The sequence below is a fragment of the Mus caroli genome, chromosome 14, assembly GCF_900094665.2.
Source record: "Mus caroli chromosome 14, CAROLI_EIJ_v1.1, whole genome shotgun sequence".
In the NCBI taxonomy this organism is placed as follows: domain Eukaryota; kingdom Metazoa; phylum Chordata; class Mammalia; order Rodentia; family Muridae; genus Mus; species Mus caroli.
The window spans coordinates 42,583,761-42,597,846 of NC_034583.1; the positions used below are offsets into that span (position 1 = coordinate 42,583,761).

Below are 14,086 nucleotides of genomic sequence, written 5' to 3' on the forward strand. Positions count from 1 at the left end.
GCTTCCCTAACTAATGCAGTCTCAGGTCCCGCGCGCTATTGGATTGGAGCAGAAGCTGTGTTCCACTCACCAGAAGTCTTAAGATCCTGTGGCNGGTGTTGTGGGTAGCTGGTGAGTGTCAGCTGACCCTGCGCCCCAGCCACCCCAGTGGCCCCACTCAGGCCGTCTTTCTGCTTCCCTCCATAAACACATTTTTGTTTACAGAAATATCAAAGAAAAAAACTAGGAGAATCCTAACCAAAGAAGCAAAAGACCTCTATAATGAAAGCAACAAATGTCTGGGAAAAGTGATATTAAAGAAGACATTAGGAAATCGAAAGATTTCCCATGTTTATTGATTGGTAGAATTAATACTGTGAGGATTTTTCACAGGAGGGATGATAGAACACAGTGTTATATAGGGTTAAAGGGGAATCATGAAACAAGTGTTAAATTGGGAATGTGAGTTTTCTCAAGGAACATACTCCCTGGTAAGTTGACCCTACTCCTATGGAATACCACATATCTAAGAATATTGTGGTATCGCAAATTGGTTGTAATGAGTTAAGAAGAAAGGATACAAAACTGAGTGAGTAGGAAAGAGAGTTAATCTGAGAAGTGCTGGAAGAGAGAGGTGACTATGAACAAAGCACATTGTACAAAACTCTCAGAGAACTAATAAATAAATACATATAATAAAACACTAAGAGAAGAAAATGAAACAATTAAAACACTTGATAATCTTAATGATAACAAGAAATAAGTGAATGAGCAACAACAAATGGGAAAATGTTCTTTCTGTAAATACAAAATGAATGTGTACAGGTGTGGAAAGTATAAACAATTACACTGTGAATATTCTGTACATTTTACAGTGAAAGGGATTTCTGAAAGACAAATAATTCTCCAGAAATATTGCAACTTAATATTGCCTTTAGGAATGCTTATTCCTGCTCTGTAACCCAGTTTATCTAAACTACATGAAAAACAAAGATGAGAGATTGCATGCCTAGGACTATCAAGGGAGCCATAAGCTATCGTGGAGGGAGACAGAAGACATTGCAGTAATCTATTACAAAATGTTAATTGTACCCCATGAGACTCTCAATTGCACTTACCTCTCTTCTAATCACATTTACCTTATTTCTTAACTCTCTTTATGCAGCTTATACATCACTGCTTTCAGATATTCTCAGAAAATTAATAATATATAAAAGACACCTTTTGAACTTCCACTGTAGAGCAATCTTGGGTTCCTGGAGGTCATTGAGGTCTTTATATCATCCTTTTTTATTTTTATAGGCTTGTGAGCTGACTAAACACATCATTAAGTTAAAATATTATGTCAAATTTTCATTTGGTACAATCAGTATGCCAAACACCACAGCTTACCTACACTGAACATTGTAGTATATTTATTGTTAATGCTCACATTGTATGGTTGACTGAGAACTGTACATCTGAAGAAAATCTCTTGGCACTTTTCCTCCTTCTCCCTATTCTATTTTTCCCAGCTCTTTTATCGAGCCTCGGGGAAAATTCAAATTATTAAGACACCATTTCTATTGAATGTTTACCTCTTTTACACCATCATAAAATAAAACTCGTAAAGAGCTGAGTGAGTTGGGACTGTCTGTACAGCCCCTGATGAAAATATCAGTTTATTGGTTATAAAGCCCACACAAAGATTGTTCTAAGTCTGTGCTTCCCTTATTAGAAAAGAACAGGCTTCTAAGAGATAACAACCAAACATGACAAAATAAAATATAAAAAGATGAATCAAAAACTAACATATTAAAGTAAAACACAGCAACCCAACAGGAGAGTCTCAAGAGCAGGCACAAGAGTCAGAGAGCTACTTGTTCTCATAGTCAGGAATCTCAAAAAATGCTTAGCTAAAAGCCAGACTGTATACACAGAGGAGTTGTGTTGGCCTGTGCTTGCTGTTTCAGTCTCCTATACAACTCACTGACCATGGAGAAGTTGAGCTGATGCCTATAGAAAACCTTTACCCCTACATTCCAGTGTTTTTGGTACAGGAAGATGATCTATGAACTACCAAAAAAGATGTATAAATATTAACCCAGGTACAAAACCTTAATCTACCATCTGTTCTGCCTACAAAATATACTATGGTAGTACAAAACTTTTGGTAGTAACCAACCAATATCTACTTTGATTTAAGACTCATGTCACAAGATGAAATCAATACCTCAAATTGCTTGGGTGACCAAGAATCAGAGTTTAGATAGTCCAGAGATCTAGGGTAAAACAAAATACTATTGTCTTAGTCAGAGTTTCTATTCCTGTACAAACATCATGACCAAGAAGCAAGTTGGGGAGGAAAGGGTTTATTCAGCTTCCACTTCCCACATTGCTTCTCATCACCAAAAGAAGTCAAGATGGAAATTCAAGCAGGTCAGGAAGCAGGAGCTAATGCAGAGGTCATGGAAGGATGTTACTTACTGGCTTGCTTCCCCTGACTTGCTCAGGTTGTTTTCTTATAGAAGCCAAGACTACCAGCCCAGAGATGGCACCACCCACAAGGGGCCCTCCCCGCTTGATCTCTAATTGAGAAAATACATTACAGCTGGATCTCATGGAAGCATTTCCTCACCTGAAGCTCCTTTCTTTGTGATAACTCCAGCTTGTGTAAATTGACATAACTGTTCATAAGGACCACCAAAAGCAATTTACTTCCTATTACACCTTTACTAGTCTCCTTCAAATGTATGTTACTTCTCCAGCCTTGTGGTCCAAGTTAGTACAGTCTTGATTCCCTATCTCTTCCACAAGTTATCACTGTTCTGTTATATTGATTACATTTTGGTAATAGGACAAATTGAAGAGGAAGTAGCAACAACTCTGAACTTGTAGATAAACATATCAGAGGATAAGAACCAAACTCAGCCAAAATTCAAAAGTCTTAAACCTCAGTAAGATTATTATAAGTCCAGTTATGTGAGCAATGCAGAAATAATCCTTCTAAATATGAAGGATAAGTTGATACCTTATACCATGAAGAATCATAATGCTTAGTGAAGCATTGTTCATTTAGGTGTTCTACTCTAGCCCATATAACAAATGACTCAAAAAGCTGCTGAGTTTTAGAGGAAACCAGACAGGAGGCACTTCAATAAATCCAGACTACTTTGGCACAGGAGTCATAAAATACACCAGAATACAACATACTTGAAGTATCTGCAGCAGATAGAATTGTTGATTGGAGCCTTTTGCAAGACTCTACAGTGTTAGAACATAGGTCTTTGCCTTCAGATCTGGTCACATAACACAGAGATAAATCATGGCAGAGACCATTGGCATTTGGGAGCAAAGAGTTGTCTGCAGACAACTATTCTCCCTTTTAATGATAAATATTTACTTAATGTTGTATATTAGTGGAAACTGAACACTTGACAATGAACCACAAAATTGCCATGTGGTTTGAGTTGCCCATCATAATCTAGATGTTATCTGACTCACCAACCTATAAAGTTGGGTATGCTCAACAACAAGCCATCATTGGTTGGAAGTATGTGAACAAAAATGGGTCTTGAAGGCTTGCAGGCTGGTCTTAAAATAGTAAGTTACATGAGAAGGTGCCCAATTGCCTATGGTACCCACTCCTACTACAATGTCTCCTATCCCCAGCCATGCACCCAATAAGGCATGACCTATTATCTGTTGGCTGAAGAATAAAATATTGGTGTCAGCTTTACAGGAGATTCTGCATGGTATGCAGACATGATCTAGAAGTAGGCATCTGTAGCATTACATCTCCTCTCTGGGGTAACCATGAGCAACACTGATTAAAAAAAAAAATCTTCACAATGGGACAGAAACTTAAGCAGTGCAAATTATTAGAAATTAGCTTGAAGGAAAAACTGTTCAGATGTATGGTTATACACTAAATGAATCATGAGCATTAGCCAATGGTCTATTTGGTTGGTCAAGTATATGATAAAAAAAAAACCATTTAGAGACTGCTGTATCCAGGGACCCATCCCATAATCAGCTTCTAAATGCTGACACCATTGCATACACTAGCAANATTTTGCTGAAAGGACCCAAATATAGCTGTCTCTTGTGAGATGATGCCGGGGCCTAGCAAACACAGGAGTGGATGNTCACAGTCAGCTATTGGATGTATCACAGGGCTCCCAATGGAGAAGCTAGAGAAAGTAACCAAGGAGCTAAAGGGATCTGCAACCCTATGTTGGAACAACATGATGTACTAACCAGAACCCCGGAGCTCTTGTCTCTAGCGGCATATGTATGGAAAGATGGCCTAGTCGGCCATCAATGGAAAGAGAGGCCCATTGGACTTGCAAACTTTATATGCCCCAATATAGGGGAATGCCTGGGCCAAAAGAATGGGAATGGGTGGGTAGGGAAGTGGGGGGCGCTATGGGGTACTTTTGGGATAGCATTGGAAATGTAATTGAGGAAAATATGTAATAAAAATATTAAAAATTAAAAAAAAGAAAAAAAAAGAAAAATAAATATGTGAACAGATATGCCCCAAAGAAGCCAAGGAGATAAAGATACTTGCATTCCATGTAATGCACATCAAAAGGTGACCTTAGCAGAATACTTCAAGAATCAAGTCAATAGCCTGAACCATTTTATGGGTTAGTGTCTTTCTATGGTCATACTTGTCATTGCCCAATAGGTTCATGAACAAAGTAGCCATGGTACCAGAGATGGAGGTTATGTACAAGATCAATAACATGAACTGCCACTCACCAAGACTGACATGTCTATGATTGCCACTGAATATTAAATCTACCAGCATCATAAATCAACATTAAGCCACCAATATACACCATTCTCCAGGTGACCATTCATCAACACAGTAAACTACTTCCGTAATAGAAAGATCAATGCTTTGTCCTTACTAGAATACTTAGTCTGAATGTGAATTTGCTTTGCTAAACACATTGCTTCTCTTAAAATTACTATCCATGAACTTAAAAGATGCTTTCTTTATTCCCCACCACAACAATGCTGAACATGGAACCAACACCACAGCCAAAGATCAAAATTAGACTGATTATGGAATTGACAAAACAAAACAAAACACACACACAATGAAATGACTCCTAATGATATTATGCTGTACTCATAGATTAGTGCCTTGTCCAGTTATCATCAGAGAATCTTCTTCCAGCAGCAGATGGGAGTATTTGCAGAGACCCGACAGCCCCACATTATGGGTAAGAGTCTAAACTGGAGGTTTCTATGAGGGCCCTCCCTTAGGAGATGGACGCCCATGGATGAAGGGGAAGAAAGATTGTAGGAGTCAGAGAGAATGGCCCACTGAATCAACTAAACAGGGATCAAATGGCCTCACAGAGGCTGAATCAGCAAGCATGGAGCATGCATGGGTCTGGACCATGTCCTCTGCTTATATATTTTGGCTGTTATCTTGGTAATTTTGTGCGACTCCTATCAGTGAAAGTGTGGGTATCTCTGACTTTTTTGAGTGGTTTTAGGACTCATTTCCTATTGAGTTGCCTTGTCCAACCTCAATAAAAGGCATTTTGCCTTGTCTTATTGTATTTTGCATTGTCTTGTTTGACTCTCATCTCTTGGAGACCTGTCCTTCTGTGAAGGGGAAATAGAGAGAGAGAGGATCTGAGGAAGAGGGGAAGTAGAGGGTTACTGGGAGGAGTGGAAGGAGGGAAAACTTGAGTCTGGATATATTCTGTGAGAGAAGAATCTATTTTCAAAACTAGGAAAGGATAAGGGTAAGATAAAGATGAAGACAAAAATAGAAGGAACATATTAGAAGTGGATAAAAAAATGACTAGTTTAAAATGGCTTATAGTAAGGTGGATGAAGGAACATAGCCAATAGTATTGAAGTCCAACTGAATAGTATGTAAGCAAAAGCAAAGCTATCTTGAAATATCAAACTTGAAATATCTGAAAAACAGTAATAGAAAACAAAAGATAACAATACTTATGGAGTGAATTGTTGGTTCTGCTGCATTGAGCCGAGAAGTGGAGTTCTCAGATGCCTCTGGCTCTAGTAGGTTCCATGTGGTGGAGAAAAGAATGGGACCTCTTGGTTTCTGCAGCCTCAATCTTCTACCTGTTGAAACTCAAATAATCCATTTTATATATGTATGTATATATATTGCAGTTCAGCTCTTTTAATCAGCCAGTCAGCTTGCTAGCAACCAGGGATGGTTTCCGCTGAGGGAGGTCCTGTGGAGTGGGAATGTGGTCACCAGTGACCTCTGTCTTATCCGGGGCTGCAGCAGGAAGCTGCTTGTTCTTCATCTTTGCTTTTGCCATATTGTAGTCCCCAGAATCAAAATACTTTTGCCGTTTCTGCAATCTTTCCTTAAAAATCAGAACCTCCAGGATTTTGACCCAGATGAGGATACCTTGCCTTTAACTTTGCTTCTTCAGCTTTCTCTGGACTAGTTACTTTATCTTCCATTTCCTTTTGCTCCCCCGCCAACGCTGCCTCGGGGACTTCTGTGGACATGGTGCTCCTTCCACCTCCATTTTATATCTTGTATTATTTCTTGGTTAAGGTTTCTATTGCTGCAATGAAACACCATGACCAAGAGTTGAGTTGGGGAAGAAAGGGTTCATTTGGCTTACACTTCTATATTGCTGTTCATCATTGAAGGAAGTCAGGCTAGGAATTCAAATAGGGCACAATCCTGTAGGCAGGAGCTGATGCAGAGGCCATGGAGGGGCACTGCTTACTGGCTTGCTATTCATGGCTTGCTTGCCCTGCTTTATTATAGAATCCAGGATCACCAGCCCAGAGATGGCACCATCAATCACTAATTAAGAAAATGCCGTACAGCTAAATCCAATGAAGACATTTTCTCAATTGAGCTCCCTCCTCTCAGGTAACTCTAGATTGTATTGTTGACATAAGACTAGCCAATACATATTAGTATCCTTATTTAATTTAGCTGTTGAATTCTCTTGAAATTCTTTTAGAAGTTTGTGTCCTCTCTAATTTCTTTGAATATACTTATAACCCTGGACTCTTCCAAAGGGGCTATTGGCAGTTGAGTTCTCCTGGAGGAGAAGTCACTGCCTTCAATAGTGGAACCACCACTAACATGTTACCCATGCTCCTATGGGCATCTTTATATCTGTCCCATGTGGGGAGCCCTAGTTAAACTCAATGAGACAGGAAACAAATACAAAAACAGCAAGACATGAAGATAAAAGGGGCACTGAAAGGGTGAAGATTGGTGGAGGTAGAAAGGGGATAAGAAACTCAGTGGCTGAGTGTTACGGAATATATTATATGTACGTATATAATAAGAATAAATTAAGTTTAAAAATCAAAAAAGTCCTCTTAATAATGGTCTATTGATATTATTCTAATGTAAATGCTTTTAAAGGAGTGGAGAAGATAAGCTCTGTTTTCTTCTTTTAGATTTATCTGTTTTATGTTTATTTTATATATGTATAAACTTATTTGTACATATATATGTAAATGTTTTTGCCAAAACTCCAGTTCAGTTCTATCTAAACTCATTTTCCCATCTCCCTTTGACAAAACAACCAGTGACAGGACCTATTTTTGGTGAAGACATCTTTCCTTTCTGTTCTGATTGGTTTAAGGTTTTGTGTAATAAGCTAGAGTCATCAGAAGAAAATAAGAAGACTCAATTGAGAAAACACCTCCATAAGGCCCAGATTTAAGACATTTTCTAAATTAGTGATCAATACCAGAGGGTTCAGCCCATTGTGGGTGGCGCCATTCCTGGGCTGGTGGTCCTGGGTTCTATAGAAAGTGGTCTGAGCAAGCCATAAGGATCATGCCAGTAAGCAGCACCCTTCCATGGCCTCTGTGTCATGTCCTGTCTCCAGGTTCCTGCCCTGTTTGAGTTCCTGTCCTGACTTCATTCACAATGAACAGCAATATGAAAGTGTAAGCCAAATATACCTTTTCCTCCCCAACTTGCTTTTTGGTCATGGTGTTTTGTCTCAACCATAACCCTAACTAAGACACTTTCAGAGATAAGTAACCAGTACAGCATCACCTGAATCAGCTTTCCAGTAGTATTATTTACTCTAACATAGATATCAGTGATTTAGATTTTTAGATTATGTTAAGTTCCAACAACAAACTGAAAGAACATAAAACTTCAAATCATACCGGTCTAAGTTTAACAGTCCTTGGTATCTTTGTATTTGAAGCCCAAAACAGCATAGAATCTCCATGAAATTTGTACCTTGTTTGTTCTCATCACTCATATGTAATCAGTGTTTACCTGATATTATGACACATAGTGGGTACTAATAAATGTTTGTCAAACAATGGTTTGTTGTTGCTGTTGTTGTTGTTTTAGAGGAACATTAATATGTTTTTATTTTATTAACATCATTCAGCATACCTAAAATTTTATTTTAAATTCCGTATTCAGTTGTTCACTTGAGTGTGTGTGTGTGTGTGTGTGTGTATGTGTGTGTGTGTGTGTTGTGTATCTGTGTGTGTGTGTTGTGTGTGCATGTGTGTGAATGGGTTACCCACACACACCCAGGCATCACAGCACACATATGGAGGTCAGAGATCCATTTTCCGGAGTCAGTTCTCTCCTTCTACCACACAGGCTCTAGGAACTGAACTCAGGGCCCAGCCTCAGTAGGGACTAAACAAGTTTATTCTGAAGAGTCTAAATTGAGTAATCACAAAAATACATGGCCCTGTGTTCACACACTTAAATACACAGGTGGGATTTCTTCTCTTCCCTCATTAGCCTCCCCCTTCCCCCATGCCCAGGTACATCATTTCCTCATGATACCACTTGGGAAAATATAAATCGGTAGAATTAAATGCACTCACAGAAACAGAGGCATGGGGAAGGAAGTGGGTACCTCCCAGCAAGCACACTTGAGAACTATGGACCGTATTCAGAAGAGATTTACAAACTCTTACTAATCCCTGACTTGAAAAACATATTTTATTTGGTTCAGAGTATCCAAGGATATAAGTCTCTGAAGCCACATGTAACAGTTCCCATCCATAATTCAGCTTTTAGTCTGTGTAAGTAAAAGAGACGTTTTTGGCAGCAGATTCTCTAAGATCTTCCTTGTGAGGCCAGAAGTGCCAGCAGGTATGTTGGGAAGCCTGCATGCACAGCACAGCCACTCTGTAGCTTCATTGCTGTCAGCTGCTCAGAGTGTAGCATTCTGGGGATCCCATGATTCTGTTTTCCTCTGTGTAGCAAAAGATACTGGATTTTTCATTTCTCCCAACACACTCTTAAAGTGTGTGCACAGCAATATACTTACACTGGTGTTTCCCCAGGCATTTAGAGTCCCTGCCATAAAATTTACAGGAAAAAATAGTGTTCAGGTATGTTGATATTGGGAAAGAGGTCATTAAATCCATGTCAAGACATAGGCTCAGACTTGTACTGTTCTGTAAAGTAGTGATTGATACCTTGGTTAACAGATTACCTTCCAGGAGAGGCAACTGAGGCAGGCTGCTGTTTGACAGCATTGTTAGGGAGTGGCAAATGATTTCACGCAAGCTAAGAAAGAAGTAATCCAGTAGATTCTCCTTTTCTTTAGACTTGATCACAGAGTGTTCATAAAACATAAATTTTTAAAATAAGAATCCCTGCTCTTATAATTTTTTAAATCACTTCCCTGGACAAGTTGCTTAAATTTTCACAAGTGACTAGGGTAATAGAGGAGATTCTGGCTCCCTTATTGATTTTTCAGGACAGATTTCCTTGGTTCTTTGTCTTCCTCCTCAATCCAGCCACCCATTTGTGCACCCCTAAAGATGAGCAGGAAGATTAAAGAGGTAAGTGTAACTGTCTGATCAGTGTATTTTTTTAAATGGTATCAACTGAAAAAAACGCAGTGATATTTTAACTTATCTATGGTTTATCTTCTAATTGCATAGATAATTATGACTCCCCTTCATCACAAATAATGACAACAAAACCTAGTACATTATAAGGTCAAAGAATTAAAAGGTAAGAATTAAGAAATATGAGGTCTATTTGAAAGCCACACACTAAACTGCAATTCTATTTCTCTTCTTGGTGACAAGAATCAGGTAAATCAACTAAAGTCTCATACCACTGTCTACTGTATAGAGAAGTCCAAACTGTCTGTTTTATGTCCAATTAAATTCACCACGTGGCTTATACTGAGCAGATTTATTTAATCTAACCCTTGTTGGAATAAAGGTCATTTCTGCTCCAAGCACACAGACAGCTAAAGAATCACAGAGCTGAAGAAACTGTACACATGAGCAAACAGATATAATCATGCATACTCGTCCTTGATTTGATAAAGCAAAGCTTCTAAAGAGAAAGAAACCTCATTTTTCATATGAATGCTTATTCTCAGAACTTAACACACTGACAGGAACATTGTTAAATGACGGAACAAATGAAAAGTTGCCGGTGTGCTACAATTTGAATTCAGTATGCAAACTTTTATTTCTACTGCCAACCTGGTAACTATATTTCCAGACAAGAATGACACAGTATGTTGCCTCATAAGTATAAATATGAAAATATATCTGAAATTTCAATTACCTTAGAAATTTTAAAACATGCTGATCATAATTACACTGTATTAAACTAATTCACTTGAATAAATGTACATTTCATGAAAATCATGTAAGTTGAGGATGCAGATGTAGACCTTAGTGGAGTGATTAGCCTAGGGAGCACAGAACTCTGTCCCTGAATACAGCTAGCCACAATTGCACATTCCTGGAAACTTTCTCATCTATTAAAAAAAGTAAAGGCAAGAGGACCAGGGGTTCAGGGTAACCCTTATATACATAGTGGGTTAGAAGTCTACTTGAGACCCTATCTCCAAAAATAATTATAAAAATAAAAGAATTTTCATTATAAAAATGTTGTCACTACTAATATCCAAACTTAATTTGGCAATATAATATTTATCACTGAGTTTACTCCAGGTTTGATGAGCACGACAACACTGGCCTCTCTAAGTATATAAATGGGCATGAGGATGGAATTTGGTGAGTATCTTGGTATCTGTGATTTATATACAGTCAATTATTTTATTTTGAAGTCAAAATATTGGTCACTTTAAAATATTTGGTATACAAGTCTACACCAAATCCTCTGAATATAGACATGAGCCTTTAGTTTAGTATCTATGGGACTCCCCAGGGTATGAGCAAGTGGGTCTCTCATTCTTGTGCCTTCTCTTGGACTTTTTTTTCTGCAAGTTTGCCTTGTCTAACTGCAAGGTGATGGGTTTTTTGTACCTATATGTTTTATTTTGTTATGTTTGGTTCTTTGCTTAGAAGCCTGTTCTTTTCTAATAAGAGACAGAAAGAGAGCAGCGGTGGATAGGAGGAAGGAAGGGGAGGAGTTGGGAGGAGTAGAGAGAAAGGGAAACTGTAATCAGATTATATTGTAGGAGAAAATAATCTAGTCACATTAAAATGGAGAGAAAGAAAAAATAAATAAAATAGTGCTTCAAAATGAAAAATTTACATCCAAAGATTCTACAAAGGACAGTGATTTTTACTGTTACAGATGGTGAAAATCCAAATAAGCTAGTATGTATAAAAATAACTGGTGTTTCAGATACCTTTAAGTGAACTCTTTCAATCTCTGAATGTCATATTTTTCTCTTTTGTAAACAAGAAAATAAAGTGTTCCTCCTATTGCTCAAAAGGTCATCAGGAGGAAACAATGAAAAAAAAATACTGGTACATTTTCTGGCCATGTGTCTGTAAAGTGTGAAAACTATCCATGATCCCTCATTTCTCAGTTGTTTCTGTTTTTCTAACAGCTTTGGGATCCAAGAACAGCTCCATACATTTTGTGACTGAGTTTATCCTCCTGGGTTTCAGTAACCAGGGGGAGATGCAAAGTTTCTTCTTCTATTCAATTCTGATTCTTTACCTCCTGACTTTGCTGGGGAATGGAACTATTGTTTGTGCTGTGAGATGGGATCAGAGGCTCCACACACCCATGTACATCTTCCTGGGAAACTTTGCCTTTTTAGAGATATGGTATGTCTCTTCCACCATCCCAAACATGTTGGTCAATATCCTCTCTGAGAGTAAGACCATCTCCTTCTCCGCCTGCTTCCTCCAATTCTATTTCTTTTTTTCACTTGGTACAACAGAGTGTTTCTTCTTGTCAGCTATGGCTTATGATCGATACCTGGCTATCTGTCGACCATTACACTACCCCTCTATCATGACTAAGAAATTCTGTGTCATCCTGATTTGTATCTGCTGGGTGAGTGGATTCCTCTGCTATCCAGTCCCAATTGTCCTCATCTCCCAACTTCCTTTCTGTGGTCCTAACATCATTGACCACTTTGTGTGTGACCCAGGACCATTGTTTGCACTATCCTGTGTACCCGCTCCTTCCACTGAGCTTCTCTGTTATACCTTCAACTCAATGATTATCTTTGGGCCCTTCTTCTGCATCCTGGGATCCTATACTCTAGTACTTAGAGCTGTGTTTCAAGTTCCTTCTGGTGCTGGTCGAACTAAAGCTTTCTCTACATGTGGATCTCATTTAGTGGTTGTGTCTCTGTTCTATGGAACTCTTATGGTGATGTATGTGAGCCCAACATCAGGGAATCCTGCAGGAATGCAGAAGATTGTTACTCTGATTTACTCAGCCTTGACCCCCCTCTTAAATCCTCTCATCTATACTCTCCGAAACAAAGAAATGAAAAATGCCTTAAAGAAACTGCTAAAACTAACAACTACCCAAAACTGAGACAATTTTGAAGAAGTCATGTATTACTTTTTATATCAACATGTTTGAAATTTATTTTTATGATAAAGATTAATAAGATCTACTGTAATTTTGCCTCAGCCATCTCTGAATTCATGCCCATACTCCTTTTATCTTTGCTTTATCCCCATATATTTCCAAGTCCTTAATAATCCCTCTTCTGTCATACTAGCGCTTTAATTTAATTTTAGTTTCTACATTGATGAATAAGCATGGCTTTCTGTATTCTTCTTATATATGATATGCCCCAGTTTTGTCCATTTGCTACCAGTAATAAAATTTTATTCTTCTTAATGGAAAATGCTTGTTATATAATATTATTTTCTGTTTATACATTGACACTAACAGGCACATAAGCTGATTCCATACCTTAGCTATCATAAATAGTGCCATCAATATCACTTTTGTACACTGGCTTTAAGTCCTTTGGATGTGTGTGTGTGTGTGTGTGTGTGTGTGTGTGTGTGTGTGTGTGTGTGTGTTTCTATGTTGTAGCTGGATTATATAGTAGTTCTAGTTTTATTTTTTGAAGAGTTTCCAAACTGTTTTCTGTACTGGTTATACTGATACATTGAATATGGGTAACTTGTAACTTATGTATAATTCCAATAAAGAATTGCTTCATTTAAGTATGTGCTAACCCATGTTGAAACAGAGGAAGAGACTCATCATTCACTGTCCTTAAGAGCTCAAGTTCAAGTTCAGCTCATTGTGACAAATCCTCAGTACCATAGCTTTGTGAGGATTTGTGGCCTTACTGACTACTTACATAGTGTTAACATATACACAAGCAATATTTATGTGTATATATATTCTTCTTCTTATGATATATATATTGAACATTTTATGGTGAAAGAAATCAATTGCATACATATTTGAAGCTTTTTAATCTTTAATAGTCAGAAAATAAATTTTCTTAGATGAGTAAAACCACCAACATATAAGCACCCACATACAACACTCTCTCTAATTGCATGATCATTTGAGATAACACTCTCTTAATTTCAATTTTTATATTAAAAATTGCAAATTATACTTATTCCTTTTTTCTCATTTACAACTCAGATTTTATTGGCTGAGAGCAGAGTACAGACATTTTGCTTCTTAACTCTGAAGAATTACACATTGTGTTCATTTTCACAATTGAAGAGCCATGTGTTGTCTCTCTTTGAATGTATTCCAGGAATGCTCCAGCCTCAAACTTGAGAAGTGTCTCTTAAGTTCTCACAAAACAGTCAAGCACTTATAATCCTCAATTTCGCTGACTCACAATTTTGTGCTACATATAATGCATACTCAAATGTTCCATCTTTTACAACACATTACCACATTGTTAGGAAAATTGACGGCCATGACCAA

The 14,086-nt window shown here is 37.9% G+C and overlaps 1 protein-coding gene and 1 pseudogene across 1 annotated transcript; one reads left to right on the forward strand and one right to left on the reverse strand.

Moving 5' to 3' along the window:
* Nucleotides 1-6,140: 6,140 nt before the first annotated feature.
* LOC110309794 lies at nucleotides 6,141-6,477 on the reverse strand (annotated as a pseudogene).
* Nucleotides 6,478-11,641: 5,164 nt separating this feature from the next.
* On the forward strand, nucleotides 11,642-12,803 carry LOC110309533 (olfactory receptor 11H6). Its single transcript, XM_021182261.1, has one exon. The coding sequence runs from the start codon at nucleotides 11,723-11,725 to the stop codon at nucleotides 12,707-12,709; it is 987 nt and encodes a 328-aa protein (XP_021037920.1). The 5' UTR covers nucleotides 11,642-11,722; the 3' UTR covers nucleotides 12,710-12,803.
* Nucleotides 12,804-14,086: the final 1,283 nt, after the last annotated feature.

What these genes read in the sequence shown, in the direction of transcription:
- LOC110309533 (XM_021182261.1), top strand. Translation starts at nt 11,723, where the DNA reads ATGATCCCTCATTTCTCAGTTGTTTCTGTTTTTCTAACAGCTTTGGGA.